The sequence below is a fragment of the Ziziphus jujuba genome, chromosome 1 (assembly GCF_031755915.1).
Source record: "Ziziphus jujuba cultivar Dongzao chromosome 1, ASM3175591v1".
In the NCBI taxonomy this organism is placed as follows: domain Eukaryota; kingdom Viridiplantae; phylum Streptophyta; class Magnoliopsida; order Rosales; family Rhamnaceae; genus Ziziphus; species Ziziphus jujuba.
Genome location: NC_083379.1, coordinates 15284197 through 15307369, shown reverse-complemented (window position 1 = coordinate 15307369; position 23173 = coordinate 15284197). Strand labels below are relative to the sequence as shown.

General features: G+C 33.2%; 1 protein-coding gene across 1 annotated transcript; it reads right to left on the bottom strand.

Annotated features, from left to right (window-relative positions):
* Positions 1–5753: 5753 nt before the first annotated feature.
* LOC107421111 (leucine--tRNA ligase, chloroplastic/mitochondrial) lies at positions 5754–15363 on the bottom strand. Its single transcript, XM_016030275.4, has 20 exons — positions 14828–15363; positions 14460–14604; positions 14290–14346; positions 13441–13560; positions 13250–13354; positions 12898–13121; positions 12701–12767; positions 12461–12615; positions 11905–12169; positions 11599–11793; positions 10807–10886; positions 10017–10079; positions 9803–9884; positions 9188–9265; positions 8986–9087; positions 8633–8805; positions 8329–8506; positions 7979–8056; positions 6949–7080; positions 5754–6423 (listed from the first exon to the last, which is right to left on the bottom strand). Exons 1-20 carry the CDS (start codon positions 15253–15255, stop codon positions 6181–6183), a joined length of 2970 nt encoding a protein of 989 aa, XP_015885761.2. The 5' UTR covers positions 15256–15363; the 3' UTR covers positions 5754–6180.
* Positions 15364–23173: the final 7810 nt, after the last annotated feature.

The window sequence follows — 23173 nt, the reverse complement described above, 5'->3', positions numbered from 1 at the left end:
AGATTGACACTCTTCTCCAATAGTTCCACATGCAAAGTGTGACAGTCCACACCTTTGGATTGATCTAGTAGTATTTTTGTAAATATTTGAAGTTCAAGATTTTCGATCTTGGACTCTAGGAATCTCTTAATAATGTCACTAGGATGGTACACATCGAATGTCAGGCTAAGATATGAAGGTCTGCAAGAGAAAACCCCATTTTGATTCTTCACACAAAATGATATTTCCAACTTACAAGAAGGAAATGACTAAATAAGCTCTTTAGGAGGGTAGTCCGTATCTGGCTCTCCACGACCCCCGACTCCGAGTTCAAGCTTGGGCTAAGCAAACCTCCCATGGGTGATAGTAAGTCGTGGGGCAGGCATAGATGCCACAAAAGTGGTCTTATGTCTCCGAGGGACATGAAGAACCTAGGACAGTACCGGTAGGCACTATTAGCTAGTATTACGTGTCACTCCTATGTCAGAGGTTCAATGTAGCATTCACTATGCCGTTTCCTATCGGCAATGCTAAAGACAGACATGGACCTTGGCTATAGGATTGTAGCAAATGTTCCATAGAGCAGGGGCTTGGGTTCTGCTCCACTCAAGAGAGTCGAAAGCCAGTGGACATGGACGAGGTGACACTATGCCATTGGGCAGCATTCATATGTAGGCTTCTGAATCTTGTGTTGCTACCTAGGGTGGTATGTTGGCACGATGCTAGCATACATTCTTTAAAGTCAAATGTTATTCAAGATGTGTATGGACCAAGGCCCAAATGGAGAATTGGATTCTTTAAAGTCAAATATTATTCGAGATGTGTATGGACCAAGGCCCAAATGGAGAATTGGGTTGCTGGCTAGATCTTGGCACAAGGTCGACTGGTGGCCGAGTGGGCATAATGCCATCGGGCTAGCTTGTTAGGTGGAGTGAACCTTAATGACTATGAGAACCTACAAATTGGGCAAATGTATTGGCTAATACCCTTAATGCCAGAAAGCAATCATAGTCGCCTACGTGTGAGACTAACAAGAGTAGTTCTCGTCGGTGAACCTCATAAATGTATGATTGGTATCAGATCGGTCGATATATGGAACTCGGATAGTTGAAAAGCTAGCCTTGACTAGAGAGTCTTGGCACTGCACGGTCTATTTCCACTACGTAAAATATAGGATAGTGGCAATTAGTATCAGAGCATGGTTTGTCCAGCAATAAACGACCTACGAAATGGATAGTGTTAGTCGGTGATTCTTAGATCCGTAGAACCCCAATGCTACTGTGGAGGGGCATTTTTGCATGGTGTGTGGGTAGTTGTGGCGATATGCCCAACTTGAATATGTTATAGGGATGTTCACCAAGAGAATATCTGTGCATAACTGAGATGCATCTTTACATGGAAGCTTAAGCAGCGAGCCAAATGCAAAGTTCTTAAATGGGACGAGCATTTATAATAAAGATTGGTGCTTTGAAAGGAACTTGTGCATTGTTCAATGATGAGCCACAAGAGATTGCTAGCCACAATGCTCCTCTTGGAGTTCATAAGACGTGTGGACAGTGAAGGACTTCATTGTAGGATTATAAGTTACAGGGGGCACATTCCTTCTTGAAGTCTATGGACGGATAACGCACATTTTTTGGAGGTTGTGTAGCTCTTTTAGGTAGTCAAGGACTTGCTAGCTATGTAGTTCTTTTCAGGGTGTTGATCTCAAAATTATTCAAAAACAATGCTATAAATAGATCTATTTTTATCAAGTCTCAATAGCCACGATGTGTAGGATGAAAGAAGAAGCCAGTGTGATGGGGTGGTATAGGTTACATTTGTCCAATGGTATAAGTTATGTTTGTCCAAAAGGAAGGACAACCTTGTTAGGGCAAATGAGAAGTCAAGGCAGATATGTGTGGGAGAGTGTCTAGAGCTAGAACTCCCATGGACATCATTGAATATGGGATCAAGGGCCAATTGCAATGCTACGATAGTGGCAAAATGCTGAACGACATTCTATTATATGGCCATGTAAGCCAAGTGAAAGGGTTACAATGGTGTTCCAACATAGGGCAGATTTGAAAATTCGACCATGAAGGGGCCAATGGTTGGGTGCCATAAAGGCATAAATATGGGAGAGAATTGGAAATTAGGCCAGTAGGGCCAAAATTGTGTGTGCCACGAAGGCAGAAGTGTGGATGAGAATTCAAAATTTGATCGGCAGGGCCAACATTGTGGGTACCATGGAGGCACAATTATGCGCAACATAGCGGATAGGGCCAAGAAAGCTAAGGAATGAGTTTGCCAAGAAAGGCAAAAAGCAAGCACCAAAGTCGACACGATCATGAGGGCCAAATTTTGAAATGCCACAATGGCATGAACTTCGAGGAAGCACAACAAACCACAAAGCTTGAGTAGCCTAAGAGATATTGTTGCTTAGAGGTATAAAAGATCAGTTGTGGAGGCAAAGAGCTTCAATAGAAGCAATAGCCTTGAAGGCATAGTGGTTTGTGCCATGAGGGCACAAGACTCTCGTACAAGTTCCTAAGGAAACCACAAACGAACTAGTTCAGTGAGAAAGCAAACACTTACTTGAGGTGGAATCACCGCACTTAAATAGAGACATCAAAGGCATAAGTGGGGGAGTGATCATTGCATTGACACCCGACACCTTGGACTCAGAGAAGTGATGGTTTTGGAAATCTTAAGCAAAAGAGTACGTTTAAGTCAAGTTGAGCAATGTGCTTTAAAGTGGAGGTCTGGCCAAAGGAATTCATGTGGGACAATACTATATCCTTGAAACTTTTGGCCAGAGATGAGTGTAGCCAAAGTAAGCTCGCGGTTGAGCAGCCTTGCAAAATATGGTAGCTACTTGTGGGTGGATAGGGGCTAAACAATTACGAGATTATGGAAACCCAAAACCTCACAAAGCGAAGTGCCAAAAGGCGTACATAGGCGTGGAAAACAAAAGGAATTCGAAAGGCAGTCTCAGCGGTGACCAGCAAGATATCCTATATGACCAAGAGGATCGAAGTTAAGCATGATATATTGTCAAAGGACAAAATTTGGTTCAAGGAGGAACCATGATTGCATAGAACATTGAGAATTTTTCGGAAGGTAAAATTGGCTTAAGAGAGCCTAAGTGCCGAAAGTGAGCAAAATTGACACAAAAGAATAAAAAGGAGACTTAGTTCAAGATGACATCAAGTGTCGAAAGCCGAAATGAGAGGGTCTTAGAAGAGAAGACTTCCACTTAATATGTGGCAAACTTGTCGTGTAGAGGATGCCACTTGTACAAAGGATAGGCTTGGAGCCACGAGAATGTTTGCACACTTGAGAGAAGTTGTGCATCAACTTGTGATTTTAGGTAAGCTAGCTAGCTTGGGATTTGCTAGCCGAACACCATCGTGGGGACAAAAAACCAAGCTTAGGAACAAGAGCTAAGAAGGTAACTTAGCTTGTCACAGCCATATGGTGCCAACATGATGGAAAATTGAGCGTGAGGACAAAGAGCTAAGAAGGCGACTTAGCTCGTCATAGCAGGAAAGCGTCGATGATTTGTGAAATGGAGTTCAGAGAGGAAAGAACTATCACATGAGAAACTTTCGAGAGTTTGGGTACCGTTGGGACCATTGATACACAGGCAACACCCAAGAGGAAAAGGGTATGCTTGCTGTGGTGGTCAGAGTCACAGTCGGATTATATTAAGTTTTGGTCCAGACAAGGTCGTTGAGGACATGGAGTGCCTTAGATCATAGCTTGAGAATTTATCAGTCCATGAGGGACAATGGAATTGGCTGTGGTGACAACAAATGAAGAGTTGCACTTGTCCAAGAAGGACATAAGTTTGGCTAGGATGCCATCAGCGAATGTGAAAGGCAAAATTTGTCTAGAAGGGATATCATTTACTTGCGGAACCAAAGTGCATGGTGGAGCACTACTATGTGCACATGGGGGTGCAAGTTTAATTTTGAGGGAAGCTTGATTATGGGTAAATGCATGCAAGAGGCTTTTGGCCAAGTACAATAGTGGGTGCGTGAAAGTCGTCACAAGGGTGACTCTAAAGAGGTAGAGGGACAAAGTATGTAGAATCTTGAGTTTGAGCCTGAAGAGCTTATATGGGCTAAGTTTAATGAGCGGCGTACAAGAATGAGGAGAATAGCCGGCAGGCACGTCAATGAGGGCATCAACATGATAAGTGGGGGAGAATGTGACAGTTCGCACCTATGGAATGGTCTAGTGACATTTTTATAAATATTTGAAGTTCGGAATTTCTTAATAATGTCATTAGGATGGTGCATGTCGAATGGTAGGCTAAGATATGAAGGTTTTTGCTAGAGAAAACTCCATTATGATTCCTCGCACAAAGTGATATTTCCGATCGCCAAGAAAGAAATGACTAAATAAGCTATTTAAAAGGGTGGTCTGTGTCTGGCTCTTCACGGCCCCCAACTTCAACTTCGAGCTTGGGCTAAGTGGGCCTCCCATGGGCAATGGCAAGCCATGGAAAGGGCATAGGTGCCGCGGAGGTGGTCTTATGTCTTCGAGAGACAGAAAATTCCAAGAACAGTACCGGTAGACGCTATGAGCTGGTATTGTACATCATTCCTGTGCTAGTAGCATTCACTATGTCGTTTCCTATCGGCAATGCTAAAGACACACATGGGCCTTTGTTATAGGGTTGTGGCAAATTTGTCATAGAGCAAGATCTCGAGTTCTGCCCCGCTCAAGAGGATCGGAAACCAGTGGGCATGGATGGGGCGACATAGTGCCATCGGACAACATTCATATGTGGGCTTCCGAATCTTGTGTTTCTACCATGGGTGGTATGTTGGCATAATGCTATTGTGCATATCTTAAGGTCAAGTGTTGTTCAAGATGTATATGGACCAAAGTCCGAATGGAGAATTAGGTGGTTGGCTAGATCTTGGCACAAGATCGAACAATAGGCTACTGAGTGGGCTAGCTTGTTGGGCAGTGTGAGCGTTGATGACTATGAGAACCTATAGATGGGGTGAGCATCTTGGTTAATAACCTTGATGTCGGAAAGCAATCATAGTCACCTACGTACGAGATTCGCAAAAGTAATTCGCAAAAGTAATTCTCGTCAATGAACCTCAAAAACTTATGATTGATATTAAATGGGTTATATAAAATTTATATAGTTGAAAGGCTGACTTTAACTAGAGAATCTTGACACTGCACGATCTAATTCCGTTGCATAAAATATAGATCTATTTCCACTTAGTAAAATATAAAATCGTGACACAAAGCTACTTCCACTTTTTAGTGGATTCAAATTAAGAAGATTGTCCATCCTTTTATTAATATATTGTTCAACAAAATAATATAATGCTGCTAAAATAAAATTGTTAAATTTGATTATCAAATAACGTTAACCAGGTGATAGAATCATAATAAAAACATTAAGAGTATTGCTCTCTATCATGTTTTAATCAATTAAATTACTATATGAATATATAGGATTCACTAATCACCAGTTCATGACACAATCCGTGAAAATAACATTTTTCAAAGCTTTGTTAATTTTTGGACATCTTGAAACAATCAAAATATGAGTCTTGAGAGAATAAAATGGAAACAAACGAGGGTTGAATAACAAAGAGGTCGTGGTTACTTTTAAATAAACCAAGACACCGACATTTCAACAACTCCAGTCTCCAGAAAAATGAGAAAGATGGACGCCTATTCCCTCATTTTCCATTGATACCAAAGATCGGTTTCTTCAATGCACCTACCACTCATAAAGCTATTAAAAAGCATCTTAATAAAAGAAATAAATAAATAATTTGACCATTTTGCCCTTTTCATCAAATATGACATATTGTACATTAGTGATGCCTAATAAACATTGTTATAAATATGATACTGGTGCAAATACAATAGACGTGCAATTTTTTATTTTTTATTTTTTGAAAAAATATATTATATTTTGCAAAACTTTGGGGGATATCCCATCAAATGAACCAGACCCCATTTCTATCTAGTCCTTACCTAAATTTCGGTGCCCAAGTCCTTCCTTTTTGAATCGGAATATGCTTAGCTGGAAGATCTCATCTTTGCATAATGTCTTGCAGTGTTGAACAAGGGAAGGATTTCCTTGTCGTGAAAGCATATATGGTCATTATAACCTCCATATATCATAATGCCTTCCATTGCAAGGCAGATGACTTAAACTGCATGGTGGCCAAGGGACTATCGGACACCGACCTTTGCATTCTGACGATCCAATATAACATTTAAGATCTTGCCAGGGACAAATATTCTTTTTTTGACTGCCATCCCATTCAAGTACTTGGACAGTTTTTCATCCTTTGAAGCCAACTCAAAAGCATCTTCCTCTGAGCATGTTTCTTCAACCTGGATGGTACCCCTTGTCTTGCCATTGATTTGAACTGGTAGGACAATAGTAGATTCCTTCAAGTAAGCAGGATCAGCCTGCAGTAATAACATTCAAGGAAGAGAAATGATGGATAATGAAAAAGAAAAACTTGTAGCAAGTCTTTAGCTCTTTGTTGCACTATTTTCTACTTCATTTTCTAGGGTATTAACCAAAATGTTAAGAACCATAACACCTGTGCTTACCCATTAGCAAAAGAATACAAAGATTTTAATCATCACTATGGTCACAGAATCCATTTAATGTGACAAGTTAGGTATAAAACATAAAGTATGGAACCGTGCTTTTTCAGATTCAAGATAATTCTTAAACGTAGCAGCTTGAAGGACACAAATACAAACCCGATGAAGTGCTTAATTGATATTCCTAGAGGAAAAAATGATTTGCAATATTCCCACTTGTCATCTATGGATTTATCAAAGTATATCTATTGTTTTATGATTCAGAAGACAAGAGTATTGTATTGCCAAATGGAAAACTACTGAGTTCTGAAAAACAAAAATGATCTGCCATACATACAGTTTCAGAGTTATCTTATAAACAGAGAGTAGACAGATCCACACCTTAGGAAACTTCTCATATGCCAATGATTTTGTGTGTCCCAGGCGAAACCAAAGTTCCTCAGCCACGTGAGGTGCATAAGGTGAAAGCAACAAAATAAATGCTTCAATAATAGATCTTGGATGTTTATCCCACTGCAAACATTATGTAGAAACTCCTTAAATATCAATCAGAAAATTCATATTAAATGGCAAAATGTGTGTGGGGGGAAATTATGTAGAAACTATTTAAAGATTCAAAATAATATTAAATTACTGGCAAAATCTGTGCGGGGACTGGGGAGGCAGGAGGGAGAGAGACATTCGTCAATCCACCAAATTATATTTGGAAATATTTATGTTGAAGTTAAAAAAAAAAAAAAATAACCCTCTCTTCAGAAGGATAATGTACAGGAAGAAGGATAATATACAGGAAGAAAAAGCAAGATCTTCTTAACATTTTTTTAATTTCCCCTCTCAAGCCTCTCAACAGAACATAAAACCAGGTGAAGAGCCAGAAGCTTCCACTAAGGAGCCAAAATGAAAGGAGGTAAATTTTTTTGAACATTATAAAAGTGAGTGACCTATACACTGAACTATATTATCATATAGAAAGATTTAATATGTGATTACATGTATACTAAAAGGAATTACTAATCAGAACATGTAAAATGCTTTTGAAAATGGTGAATTAAGATCCACTAATACTAATAAAAGAATAAAACACTATAACATAACAACACCAAATAACAAGCAACAATTAGAAGTATCTTAGCCACCTAAGAACATCAATAAAATCAAGATCAACTAAGCTCTAGAATTCCCAGCCCACTGGAATATCAAAATGATTGGAAGTTCACTATTTAGCTCCCATCAGAAGAATCTCTACAAAAATCAAACGGTACATCAAAAGTGATTGGAAGCATGCTCCTTCCACGCACTCAAAACAAGCAGGATTATGTTCCCACCAAGAAAACAATACCAGTCAACTATCAATGATTAGGTTTTTTTAGCCAGTATAATTAAGCGTATGTTAGAAGAGAATTTATCAAACCTTATAAGCAACATTAATGAACTCCATCATTGCTGAAATTCCAGTGTTGAAACGTGTTCCTTCAATTTCCTCTGTCACCTGAAATTTACAGACAACTTACTTATTATTATAGATGTAGACTTATTGTAATGTATTTTATGTACTATTTAAGGGAATTAGTTTTTGATCCAATCGTTTAAGGTTTTGGATCAGTAGAAATTTAACATAAAGAGACAATTTGTATTGATATGCATGAATGTCACACCAACAACCAACTTAAAGAAAATGCGAAACCAAGCAGAGTATTAACTAACTAGTACCCTGCTTAATTAAAAAAAAAAAAAAAAAAGGGTGATAAAGTCTTCTCTGACCTTAGCAATGCATTTATGGAGAGAACGAAGTTGTTCCACTGTAGGTTCCTCATCAGTCACCACCGTTCCATCGGGAAATGTACCATCAGTTAAAGGCGAACCAACAACCAACCTCCAAGTTCTCCCCAAAAATCGATGGACACCTTCAATACCACTTGTATTCCATGTTTTTGAATCTCTAGAAGTAAACAAGTTGTGAAACATCATGTAAGAAAGGATCATATATTTTTCAGTCTCTCTTTATGCTTGAACAAAGAAAAGGTTAGACTGACTGAGTAATCAAATATTCATGTCAAAATCCTACCTAAGTGGACCCATGAACATTTCATATAAACGAAGTGAATCTGCACCATATTCAGAAACAACATCATCAGGATTGACAACATTTCCCCTACTCTTACTCATCTTGTGAGCACGGGCAATCAAACGAATGTCCGGATTGTCTTTCAGGACAAAAGAATCCCCAGATTTCACGACCTGAAGAATGGAGGATTATCATTTTGTCAAATAAAATAAAAGATGAAATCTCAGAAATAGATTGTACAATGAAAGATGGAAATTTCAGAAATTAATAGTCTTATCTTTTCTCTATCATTTCCTCTTACTTTTTCTTTTTTTATTTCTTTTATCAGAGTTGAATAAAAAACCATGCCATACCTTCTCCTCAGGTATCCTTTCCTGAATATATTCATCTGACATTTCAGCAGAGTCTGCAGAGATAAGATTCCCTTCAGAATCCCTCAACGCTGTATATTGAACCTGCAACTCATAAAATTAGAAACACAAATTGATGAAGAAATACCCAACAGGAAGAAGAAATAGACTTATTTCACCCAACATGCCGAATAAATAGACTTACTTCCCCAAGAATAATTCCCTGGTTTATGACACACTTGAATGGTTCTTTGGTAGAGACAATGCCTATATCAAAAAGAACCTGAAATATTGAAGTTAAATATGAGTGTGAGAGAGAGAGAGAGAGAGAGAGAACTAAAAAAAATAGAAAAAAGAAGCAAACAAACAAAAAAATCGTGTATTAAAATATCTTGATGAGCCAAATCAGGTTAGAATACTGTCGGAACCACCCAACAAATATATGAATACCGAATCCCATGTGTTATCCTCCCTTAATGAACCTCATAGAAAAGTTCCAGTACCCTTTTGCAGAAATATCACCTTGATTGAGCAAAATATTGGGTTTAAAATTGACAAACAAAAAATAAAACAAGACCTATTTTTAAGGTTGAGACTCACTTCATAGACATAATATAACAAGTAATATGCAAATGTTTCTCATAATGCAATTCAACGACAACAATCAGAATAATTATAAAGAATAGCAATGATGAATAAGATAAAATGTGTCACAATTTGACATACAGGTGCTTTTTTCTATCGGAAATAATTGGAATTATAAGACTCTAGCTACCAACATATCCCACATTTAGTTACAATGAAAGATTTGGAAACAAACCTTGTGCCAGAATCTAGAATAAAGCAAATGGAGAACAGCATGTTCAGCACCACCAACATACACATCAACTGGGCTCCAATATCTGCAGTTAAGAAGAAGACAGGGAAGTATGGCAAAAGTGCAAAAAAATTTGTATCCTAGCAAGTAATCTTAATAGAGTTATTAAAGATTTTTACTATATGTTAAAAAGAAAAAAGAAGTAATGTACTCTTACTTTTCTTTTGTCCTTGCAACCAATTCTTTTGAATTTTTTGTGTCCATGAACCTCAAATAGTACCTGGACACGAGCTTTAAATAAGTACAAACTTTAATCCCATGTGAGTTCCCAGAATTTGATAACTCCACCAGAATAGATAAAAAAGAATTTGCATGTGACTAATTAAAAAAAAAAAAAATTGCAATCTCACCTCATAATATTCCAAAATTCTAAATGGTAAATATGTGTTTTCTCCAATCAACTCATTATAAGAAGAGGTATATTAAAGATAATTAGTTAAAATAGAGAATGAAGCAAGACGTGAATGGTTTATAGAATCATCCAGAGACAAATAGCTTCATCAGCTCACCATTACAAATAAATAAATAAGCCTTATGAGATTCAAAGAATTTCAGCTTGCAACCTCACAATATATCATTTGGTACAGGTGCAGAAAATAAGACACAAATTCACATGGGAAGGAATATTGAAGTGACCAGTACTTCATGCCAAGAAGACTGATGCAACCAACTAGCAATGGATCTCTGGAAGTTTAGGGAAGACTTTTGTGGAGGTTCACTGTAGTCATGCTATGATTTTTGCTTGTTAGGATTGGTATGCTAACCTAATAGAAAGTACAATCCGAGTTGCAAATGAAATTACCTCGGATAGGCTTAGTGGCAAAAAGATTTATAGAGCTGATGATTTAATTGGGATAAATAATAATTTGTTATTAATTAGAATAAGAGCTTAGTAAGAAATGAAGAAATATATCACAATTCTTGAAGGTTATAGAAAAACATATTACCAACAAGAACCAGCCCACTGTGGCATAGTACTTGTTTCTCGTCTAGCAGGTTTTCCAGATAAAGGATCGTTGGTTTTAACCTGCAATAATAGAGAAAGTCTAAGTGAGTGATTTGAGAAGCATCAATAGAAAAAGAAAAAAGTAATCATAAAATCAGCTAAAAAGAAAGAAGTAAAGAAAATTTGAGGGTAGCTCTTAGAGCTAAACTTAAGAGGTAAACAGCTTAAAATAGTTTAGCAATCCTATAATTAATGATCATGCAGTAGCCGGAAGATTCTAAGGCATTTTAATAGAGTAGAAAATTGCCCACTCCTACATTTAAAATAAGCCAATACATAACAGGAAAATCTCTCTTAGAGGCATTTTTTATGCTTACCTGCTTACGATAAATATTTTCCTTCACTATGTGCTCAATTTCCATAACATAATAGGTTTCAGTTTGAGAATAGCAGCTTCAAGTTTTTACTCATCTCCTTATATACATTATGGATAAATTATGTGTGAGGCAGGATACACATATAGTCATGAGCTCTTCTTAATTCTTTTATTGATAAGATAGATAAACGCAAAAGATAAAATAAAATATAATAAATAAAAATCACTTATATTGAGATAACAAATGATGCAATTTGGAAATTCTGCATCGAGAATTTTGAAAAAACAAAATCATCGATCCACAACTTGTTTATGGGACCACTTGAGATTTATGCAAGTCATCACAAGCTTCACAAAACTCAAACCAGTTCATCTACAGCCAGTAGCTGACAGAATGGGCATACGAGGATAACATACCCAAGACACTGCTTTTGACAGTGGTGGTTCCCCTGTTCCAGTGGGAGTAAAATCATCCAATTCAGGTAGCATAAGTGGCAGTTCAGTTTCAAGAACCGGAACACTTTCACCAGTATCTTCCAAGAAAATCACAGGAATAGGTTCCCCCCAATATCGTTGGCGAGCAAAGAGCCAGTCTCTCAACTTGTAGTTCACCTAAAGGAAGACAATTACAAGTTTGAGCAGAATAAGTTCACATCTTAATTAAGAAAGTTAGTAACCATCCCAACCCCTGAATAATAAACGTCAGTTAACCAAGAAAACCACCTTTTTCTTCCCATTTCCTGTTTTCTCAGCCCAATCAATGACTTTAAAAGCAGCTTCTTTGCTGGACATTCCATTAATGTCAAGTCCAGATGTTGGATTTGATGAATTTACAACCATGCCTTCACCTGAAAATGCTTTTCCAGAATTCTTAAGTTCTTTATCATCTGGTATCACAACCCAACGTATCGGGATATCATATTTTAAAGCAAACTCATAGTCACGACTGTCATGCGCAGGTACAGCCATAATTGCTCCTGTTCCATAACTGCACTTGTAAAGTAGTTACATCTAGCAATTGCAAAACTTCAAGTACTTATTTACTAAAAAAAAAAAAAGGGAGGGGGGGGAAGAAGAAGAAGAGAGAGAAGAGAGAAAGAAATTGAAAGCTTAACCGCTTTCAACACAGACAGATATTTTTATGAAATTGGAATAATCAAAACCTCATAATGCCATCCCAAACAATATGACGGGCAAATGCTTGAACTCCAGCATACATGCATCTACCAATAGATGAAGATTTTATAGAACCTTGAAGGGCATAAAGCAAAACACACACCTTCCCAAGACATAGTCTGCAACCCATATCGGTATTGCCTCGCCATTAACTGGATTTTTCGCATAGCAACCACTGAAGACCCCAGTTTTTTCCTTCTGAAGCTCAGTCCTCTCAAGATCACTCTTTTTTGAAGCAAGATCCACATACTCCTCCACCTGTGCTCAATAATGGTCAACCCTCTAATTACAAATTATAAGAAACCTTTCAGACCAGACTATTCAAGGGAACAAATGAACATACAGTCTTGCTCTGTGATGTTGATACTAACAGTGGCAACAAGGGATGCTCAGGTGCTAATACTAAGTAGCTGCAGACAAACAAAAAATAAGAATAGTTCTAATCCAGAGATAAGATTTTTAAACATATGTTAGATGAGTACATCAAACCCATGAAATATATCAAATAAGAAGATAGAAACAAAGTGAATTGTTTATTACGTTGCTCCAAAGATGGTGTCAGGCCTTGTAGTATAAATTTTAATGTTTATGTCTCCTTCCTTCCCATCAGTACTAAGAACAGAAAATTCCATCTCAGCCCCTTCTGACCTCCCTATCCAGTTCCTCTGCATGTCTTTTACACTTTCAGGCCAGTCAAGGTCATCTAGATCTTCAAGAAGACGATCAGCATATGCAGTAATTTTGAGCATCCATTGCCGCATTGGCTGCTTGGTAATAAACAATGACACTGTAAAATTATGAAACCATCGAAAAATTGGAATTAAGCTAATAAGTAATAAGCTGCATAAATTTGATAGCTTATACTACATGACATACATAAAGCTATACATACCTTTCTTATAACTGGATGACCCCCACGCTCACTCACACCATCCACCACTTCCTCATTTGCTAACACAGTGCCAAGAGCAGGGCACCAATTAACTGGCACTTCAGCCTGAATGAAACATAAGTAGGTATCATTTTTGGGTGTAGCAAAGAATAACTGACAGAAAACTACTGGAAACCGGATATTACTTAGACCTGATATGCCAATCCTCTTTTTAACAGCTGAAGAAAAATCCACTGGGTCCATTTATAATATTCTGGTTCTGTTGTAGAAATTTCACGATCCCAATCATAAGAGAAGCCCAGTGATTTAAGCTGCAACACTAATACAAAGTGTTAATCCAAACTTTAAGAGAATAAACTATACTACCCAGCAATAACTAAGAAAGCAACATGCTATACATGGAACTAAATAAACTATACTAACCAGCAATAACTAAGAAAGCAACATGCTATACATGGAACTAAGGGGTTAAAACAATTATTAAAATAATAACATTGATATTCTAAAAATCTTATGCTTGTTAACTTGCCATCAATGTTTTCTCAAAGCACACCCTAGCACTATGAGTGTCCCTCTCCATACAACAGTTAAAACCAAGGAAATATTTTCTAAATTAGATGGACTGCATTAACACTACTCTAAAAAATTGAAAGAGAGCCTTTGCTATTTTTGAATTATCAAACTCTTAATTATATGATATTTTCATCCATAAGTACGAGACAATACTGTTACCAAGAAACAAACTCAGTTTTAGCATAAACTCCTAGTTGGAATTGTTTGGACCCTTAACAATATTTCAAACTATAGTTGGACCCTTAACAATATTTCAAACTATAGCTAACAAAGGTTTTATAGTTCATCTTTGAATTGAACACCAGTGATTATATAAGTCAAATTTTAGCTAAGAAACGTGACTAAAATTGAGTGATGCAGTGAAATTATCCAACTATCTCCTTCAGTAATTTGATACAGTATTTACACACGTTGAGACAAATCTCACTGCAAAAATTACAAATTAACAGTAAGCACATTGCAGATACCTGGGTGCGGAAGCGGGTAATGTTCTTCTCCGTCGTGATCTTCGGGTGGGTTCCTGTCTGCAAGATACAAATGCAAACCAGCTGATAAATGTGCATATCCACGACAAAAAATTGAAATCGTTGTAAACCATATACAGGATTGCCACCAAAAAATAAAAAAAATTGAAAACCTCTATTGCATATTGCTCCGCAGGCAATCCAAATGCGTCCCACCCCATTGGGTGCAAAACATTATAACCCTGCATCCGTTTGAATCTAGCAAGAATATCTGTGGCAGTATAGCCTAGTGGATGACCAACATGTAACCCCGCTCCACTGCAACAATTGACCAAAAATGAGAACAAAACCACACTACAAATACTCCCAAAATATAAACTCACCAGAATCATAGCCAAACACACAATAAAAATAAAAAATAAAAAATAAAACAAAATATCCCAAATTTTCCACACAGACCCGATTTTCACAATTCAAACCGTCCTAATAAAACAGGGTCAAGAATTGAAATTTCAAGATTGAGAGAGATAGAGAAACCAACCTGGGATAAGGAAACATGTCGAGGACATAAAATTTAGGCTTGGAGGTATCAATCTCATCCGGCGTTCGAAAAGTTGAGTTTTCCTCCCAATGTCGCTGCCATTTGGGCTCTATTTCGCGGAAAGGGTAAGCCCTCCTCACCGCAATCTGTTGATTCTGCTTCTGCTCCGCGACTTCATTTGCTTCTTCAGCCACTGAGCATCTGACCGCGCTTCCACTACTACGACGACCACCACGACCAATGCTAAAACTGAAGCTAAAGTGACGAAATTGGGGTAAAAAACTATTATTTGTAGCCGAAATGGTGGGCTTGGAAAATTTCCGAAGCTCAAGTCGTTGTGCGTGCAATGGAACTGAGCTGGAGTAGAACGGAGATTGTGGCAGCGCCGCCTGGACACCGAGAAGTGTCTGCATATGCTGCGAATTCATCGTGCATAATATCTTATGGATGAGATATTACGACGACGATGAAGAAGAAGAAGAAGAAGAGCGTAACTGAAGCTCAGTGGCAAAGGCAAATGGATGAGATAATGTCTTATTGGCGGTTAAATGCGTATAAATTCTTTCTTTTCTTTGAGGGCCAACTTTTTGTTACAGTTTGGTTTGTTGGGCTTTGGCCTTGCCCAAAAAGATAAGGATGAGTCTTTGGAATTTTTATTTTCATTTTGGAATTCTAAATACAAATCATTCGGAGAGAGCAATTAATGTGGAATTTAGAAGACTTTTATTAACTTTTTTTTTTTAGTGACTGAATTTTATATATATATATATATATATATTTTTTTTTTTTTTTTGAAAAGATGAATTATATTTATGTTGACCTGTAAGTTTATAAAATTAACCATGAAAAGTTCTCATCAACTTTTATAAACTTTCTTTAGTTTTAAGAGATTTTAATAGGCTTTTCAATTTCTTTTTTTTTTTTTCTGGTTTACTCCACTTGTGGCAAGAAGGGAGAAGGAGAGAAATGTAAATTAAATTGGAACCATATATCAAAAGTCTTCAAATTTTTTTTGAGAGAAAAATGGTGAGACTTTTTTCATTTTTTAATTAAAATGGGAAAGTTTTATTGATATATTGAGTACCATTATTTTTATAGGCTTATAAAAAGTCATAGTTAAACAAGTCAAACTTTTTCCTTTAAAAAAAAAAAAAAAGGCTCAGAACTTTTATAAACTCTAAAAATTTATATTGATTACACAGAGTCTTTTAAATTCCATAAAATTCTTTTAAATTGAGATTAAATACAACCTCTTTGGATGACAATTGTGAAAATTCATTTCGCTACTAATTTGTTAGGTCAAATTTGTTATATAAAATAAATATTGTTGATAAAATAAGAATAACTTTTTTATAAAAAAAAAAAAAAGGAAAAAGAATAGTCATTCATATTTATATATTTGATAAAAATAATGAATAAAGAATCAAGCTTAATCTTTTCTATAATATTTTTGGTTTAAAACAATTTAAATAAAAATTAATTAAAAGTTTATTTTTATATTTATTTATGTATTTTTACTATATGATAGTCCTTTTAAATTTGAATTTATCAAAATATGGTAAGTGTATTTTCAAGGTTTATCTAAATAAGAACGTAGGAATTACAATTTTAAGATTTTTTTAAATGAAATAGTTATTTTTCAAAATGAAGATCTATCTATTCTGGTAGAATAGTTTATCTACAAATTTAAACACCTAAAAAATACAAAAAGGCTATACATCAATAATATCTTTTTGAGAAATATTGATATATATATATATATATATATACTTTGACGATAGGTTGCTCGTAGACCTAATTAGATATAACTTAATCCCCCTTCAAGAATTAAATATATCTTTTCTCCTAACAGCAGCAGCTACTCCGACTTGAATAGTATAATATAATTTGTACTGTTAGTCTCTTATGTTTTTGCACATTTGGGCCCTTTTTTAAGCATTTTTGTTCAGTCCCTACCTCAAATCCATCCATCAAACGTTTGAAATCTTACATTGCTAATAATGCATGGGTCATTTTATTCAAACAAAAAAACTTAATAACCATACTTACATCTTAATACATTTTTATATTCTTAAAATATCCTTTGATAAAAAGGTCGCAATACCCTTAAATACATAAATAAAATATTATATACACTACAATGAAATTTTAAGAAAAAATAAACTTTAATAATGGAAATAATAAAATTTAGATATTAATAGGAGAAAATAAATAAAAATGATTGGTAAATTATTCCTTTCAACCTTGAAAACATAAATATTTAGCTTTTTTATAATTTATTTGTTGTCTCCATATGTATTTTTATTTTTATTTTTAAATTTTCGTTCTATTTGTTTTTTCCATGAATTTTTTTTTTATTTTTGTAATATATATTCTGAAGTTTTCTGAAATACGTAATCTAAAAATTTAAATGTATTTGAATTATTTATGCCGAAGAAAATAATTACGTTTGAATTATATAAACCAAATAAAAATACAATAATATATAAAGTCATTCAATATACATAATTTGAATGACTTTAAATTATTGCATTATATATATTTCAGACAACTCTAATTCTATCTACATTATATAAATGAGATGAAAATACAATGATACATAAAGTCATATTGTATACATAACTCATACAATTTAAACCCATCTAGGTTATTGTACACCAAATAACTCAAATTTTATCTAAATTATATAAACTGAATAAAAATTCAGTTATATGTAAACTCATTTATTTATATATCTATATCTATATATATATATTGGACAACCTCAAAAGACCCCGATGATTGCTAATAGGAGCAAAAGCTTTCTCACATCTTGAAACAGAAGGAGAGAAGAGATTTTGTTGGAAAAGAACAAAATCGGACTTGATGTTAAGCTTTCTCACATCTTAAAATATATATATTTTTTTTAGATGAAGTAGTATGAATCCAGTTTGTTGCTTTATTTAGAAAGGTTGAAGATGACGCGAGACAAATTTGGAAATTAGGACAATTGGAGTGCATCTTTTATTTTCAAAGGGAATTAGGGGTAAAAATATGTTATATTTGTATTTAATTGTATTTAAGGATAAATTAAGTATAACTAATTGGTGTGAGCAAAATTAATTGGCGTGACCACTAAAAATTGAATTAAAAAATAAATAAATATATATATATATATATATATGTGTGTGTGTGTGTGTGTGAATAGAATCATGATAATATAATTCTTTTTACACTACTAAAAAACAAAGTGTTTATACTTTTTGCATCAAAATAAAGATAAATAAGAGAAATGGAAAACACTAAAGAACTCAAAACCATATAATCATCGATATTAGCCTTTTCGCTGTCATATCAAATTGAATCCTCCACCCCATTTGTGGAATTCAAACTCTTTATCTATTTCCATTGTTTGATTTCTTATTTTGAATGGCACCAACATTCCCCTTCATGACTAAAAATATATAGCCGTCCTCTGCTCCCATTTTTCCATCGTAACATGAAATCCTTCTTGAAACATCACCATCAAGGTTTTAACAATCAGATTGTTTGTCTTTGGAAGCTATGTGAGAGTACGTGAATTCATACTCTCTTCTACAGTTGTACCACCTTTGATTACTAGGATAACATTGCACTCTTCATTCATCATGGAGTTCAACACCTAGCTATCTTTCCATTTGTTTCGTGTGAAAATTAGATGCTCTTATAGCTCATAGCTTTGAAATTTTGAGGTGGAGATGGATTTGGGTAAGAACCTGTTGGCTTGGATTTAGGTTTGGCTGAGGAGGAATTTCATATGAAATTGATCAGAAAAAAAAAAAAAAAAAAAAACAACTCTAATTTCTTTTACAATTTCAGAGGCATGAAAATTTTCTGTACATTTGCTCTAATTTGTTTGAAATTTTTCAAAAAGACAATGAATGCCATTGGCATGTGCACCCCAGATGGATTTTTAAATGGTTGATGGAGAAATTGACACAAGCATCTAACCATGCAAAAGAAAGTGTGATTTTGGGACAAATGCTAAGAAATAAAAAAAATAAATAAAAATAAGGACCTAGTATGCCAAAAAGCATTAAATATCAAAAACCAACTATGCAATAACACTGACAATAATAATATAATTGAATTGTTTATTAAATTGTATTTATCAAAAATTGTGGCGAATAATATAGTTGACATATATTAAGATTGGTTCATTTATTTGGGTTTAATTTATATTTAGGTTTATTTTTCAATCAATAATAAATTCACTCATGATTTATCAAATTATTTGATAAGCAATTCAGAGTTTGTAATACTATTGATATTTGTAGTTTTTTAATATGTTATTAAAATTTGACAAAAGAATTGCCTATTAGTTTTTTAAATATTAATTAATATATTAATAACCAAATTTAACCTTTCAACCATACTATATTTTTCATTATCTCTTATACCACAAACTTCGAATACCGTGTCATGAATTATTACTTTATGTCAATTAATTACAATAAGATATTTTAACAATAAATTTGATAAAATTAAACATATAAAAAACTTATATCAATCTATTTAGAAATAGGTTTTTTTTATTTTTTCTTTTGAACAGTATGCATGATCAGTTTTGCCAAATTTTAGTAGGAAAATTTCATGATTGGACTAAATTGACCAATGGAAAAAAAGTCCAAAGGGTAATATAAAGGATTTTATAGTTTGGAGATGCAAATGCAAAAGTTAATATGTTGAGGGGTAAAATATAATGCCTCCTACATTTTCTTATGGTTTTTTGCACCAATCTCCCTTGTTATATAACTCATGTAACATTTTACCTCCAATTTTCAAAATCCATAGTGTTACCTCATGTTATTCTCAAATGATGCTTCATAACAACAGAACAACATCATTTATTTTGTTTGCGTTTTTTATTATGTGAGTTGTAAATGGATAGTGAGTGGAAGGGCAATGTATGATTAAGAATGATAATTAGATTGGATCAAGTCGGGTTTTGGGAAGATCTGACCCGATCAGGTTGGGTATGGATAGCCTTAAAATGGATTTCAGCATGGATGGAGTTCGGATGAAGTCAGGTTCAATTATACCTATCTGGTACCCGAATGCATATGCATAAAAATGCTCTTTTTGGATTTTTTTATTATATTTAAAACTAAATCCGGTTTGAGTATACCCATCCCTTACCCTGCAGTTATATGCATAAAAATGCCCTTTTGGGAAGGTTTTTGTTATATTTAAAATTGTATCGGGTCAAGACGGGGCAAGTAACCTAGGTGGTCAAGTAAATAATCGACTCAAGGTTTTGCCAAGCCGAATTATAATCAAGTTGGGTTAGGTTCATCCGGATTCGGATAAACCCAATAAAAAAATATTTTCTAAAAAAATATATATATATTTTCTAGATCCCATAAAATTATGTAAGGTTAACAAAATTTTCTAGGACTTCTTATAATTTATTGGGCTTAAACAAAATTTTTTATGACACTTCTTGAATTTTTCTAGAATTATTGGGCTTGAACAAACTTTTTATGACACTTAATTGAATTTTTCTACAATTTCAAAGAAAGTGTAGTTTTTTTTTTTAATCAATATTTCAATTTATTATAATTTTCGAGGATGGAGGATTATTATCCAAATCAAGATTTGAATTCTATATATTTTCAATAATTTTTACTATTGAACCAAATCTACGAATAGCTAGAGAGTATACAAGAGGTACTGATGCAAATATTGTTAATAAAATGACAACATTAGCTATTTTCCCACAATTTGTGCAGCTTATGTGAGATAGCGAGAAAAATATACATAGTTAACATTTTGTCCTTATGAAACACGATTTGGAAATAACAGGAGCAGCATTGCAAATTTTGAAGTTTAAAGGGTAAAATATAATAGGTAATATAATTGAGGAAGCATAATGCAAAAAAAAATATTTAGGAAAATTACATTTAGAAGTGTCAACTTTATTTTAATTACAAGTAGAGCCCATGTTCTTTAAAAATCAGCTTTTAGACCTCATCTATTAGCTTTTGTCAATTAATTTTAATAGTTAAAGATTATAATTGTATTTTTATATTATTATTCAGTTATAAAATCTTGATTTTTAGCCTTCTTTTGGCTTTTTTAATTATGAAGATTAATTGACAAAAAAAAAAAAAAAACTAACAAGTGAATATGTTATGATAAATACAGAAAAAATTCGAAGAGGATCCTTTTTTAGTTGTGCCTCCTATAAGAAAACTACAAACAACTACATCAAAAACCTTTATTCCTGACCTAAATGGACGCTTTCAGTTAGTTAGACTTCTATAACTATATAAACAAATATAACATAAGTGTGCGATATTTATAATTAAAGAGATGTTAATGATAATTTTCCAAAAACATTAAATATAAATATAATAATAAAAAGGATCTAAAATATAATTTGTCCAAAATATTTTCTTACTTATATTTAATTCGGGAAAGACTTCAATGTACCATTATTTTTGATAAAACATTTTAATTTTTAGTTGGATATGAGAAGTTCTTTTCACAATTATAAAAGAATTCTATACAGTATAATTTTGTATGCACTATCACTTAGATATACAAAAAATATTAAATAATTTTATACAATATTTCTAATATCTAAAATATTCATAATTCATAGTCTTAATCAAGGTTTAAAAAATCGATATTGATTGAAATATCGAGAGTTTAAAATACATAAATTTCTATTGAAATATTTAAAAATATTGAATATCGATTAAAAATTATAAAAAATGATAGAAATTTATTTTAAAAATGGAAATTCTTATTGAAACTTCAGAATTAGTTTATTTGATCCATCAATTATCAAATTGATTATAAAACTTGCTAAAATATTAAAATTTTTTTAGTGAATTGATTTATAATAAGCATTAATGACCATAAAAGAATTATTATTAATAAAAATATGTCAAAAAATACATATATGATAAAATTATTTATTAACTAAAATATATAAAACAATTATTATAATTATATTGTTATTCATAAATATCATCTTAATACCATATAGAACTTCTGAGTGATTGAAAATCATCGGTTTCTTTCTCATTTTAATTTTGAAATGTGAAATATGAGAAGTAGTTATGAAAATATGTATTTCCTTGATAATTTTGCATAAAATTATTGATATGCCAACCATATGGATCTTGTATTATTGGTTGACTATATGCATAACTATTATTCTCTAATGATTTAAGTTTGAGATGGTACACATGAGTTACTACTTGATAACATTCCATAAATATCTATTAAATAAGAGTTATGAAAATAATTTCCAACCCTCATAGATCCAAAATTCATAAAAATCGATTTTTTTTCTTTTTGTGACATCTCCATTATAGATTTCTATTTACGTATATAGTCTTTTTCTAACAATACCGAATCCTTGACCTGCATCTCTACTTCCATGTTCTTCATCTTGTATTGCATGTATGTAATATTGTTCACCAATAAATGGACTTAATCCAACTTCTCACTTAGTGATTTCTTTTAGCCACTACCTTTTCTAACTTCTTCAAAAATGTCAAAAATAAAAATAAAAATTGTGAATTGTCAAGAATTTTTTTTATTTTTCAAACAAACATTATATTTCATATGTATATATTTCATCATTTATTGATCCATATTTGTAAAACAGATATTCCCAACAATAAGATATGTCAAGTTCAAAAATATAATCAACAATTTTTGTATTTTTATTTTATTGATATTCGATAACTAGAACCTATTAATGTTATTCAATTCAATTTATTTTATTTTGTTTATATCACCAAATGTCTAAAAGTAATTAAATGGTAAAAAAAATTATCAATAAAGTTAATTTGATAAATTTTTTTTTACTAAATATCAATAATATTTATGAATTTTTTTAAAAAAATTAAAAAATTCCTTGGATATTTTTGAAATTTCAACTGAAATTATACATTTTTTAACCAAATCATTAAATATTTGATGTGGATATTTTACACAAATTTCCATGGATATTTTGGTGAAATTTTAAAAATTTCAATGGATATTATGGAAATTCTATCCATTTCCATTTCAACCCTAAATTTTATTTCGATCCCTTCAAAAAATAGAAATATCAAATATTTTAAACCTTGGTCTTAACTAAGATTAAAAATATATGCTTTTTTTATTTGTGAATCTTTAACAAATCAAATACTCTTTTACAAAACTCTTCATAATATTTTTGGATGAAATAATCAAGGAAATTTCACAAATTTTTTTTTGGTTCAAACACTTTTTGACAATGAAAATATATATTCATTAGAATGTTTTGTTTCAAAATTATGAATGTCTCTAAAGATATTCAATTGTATAATTCTGAATACATTTAAA

Coding starts and splice junctions, on each gene's coding strand:
- LOC107421111 (XM_016030275.4), bottom strand. CDS start 15,255: ATGAATTCGCAGCATATGCAGACACTTCTCGGTGTCCAGGCGGCGCTG. Junction 9,885..10,016: donor GTTGCAAGGACAAAAGAAAA/GTAAGAGTACAT, acceptor TCTTAACTGCAG/ATATTGGAGCCCAGTTGATG. Junction 9,266..9,802: donor ATTCTAGATTCTGGCACAAG/GTTTGTTTCCAA, acceptor TCAATATTTCAG/GTTCTTTTTGATATAGGCAT.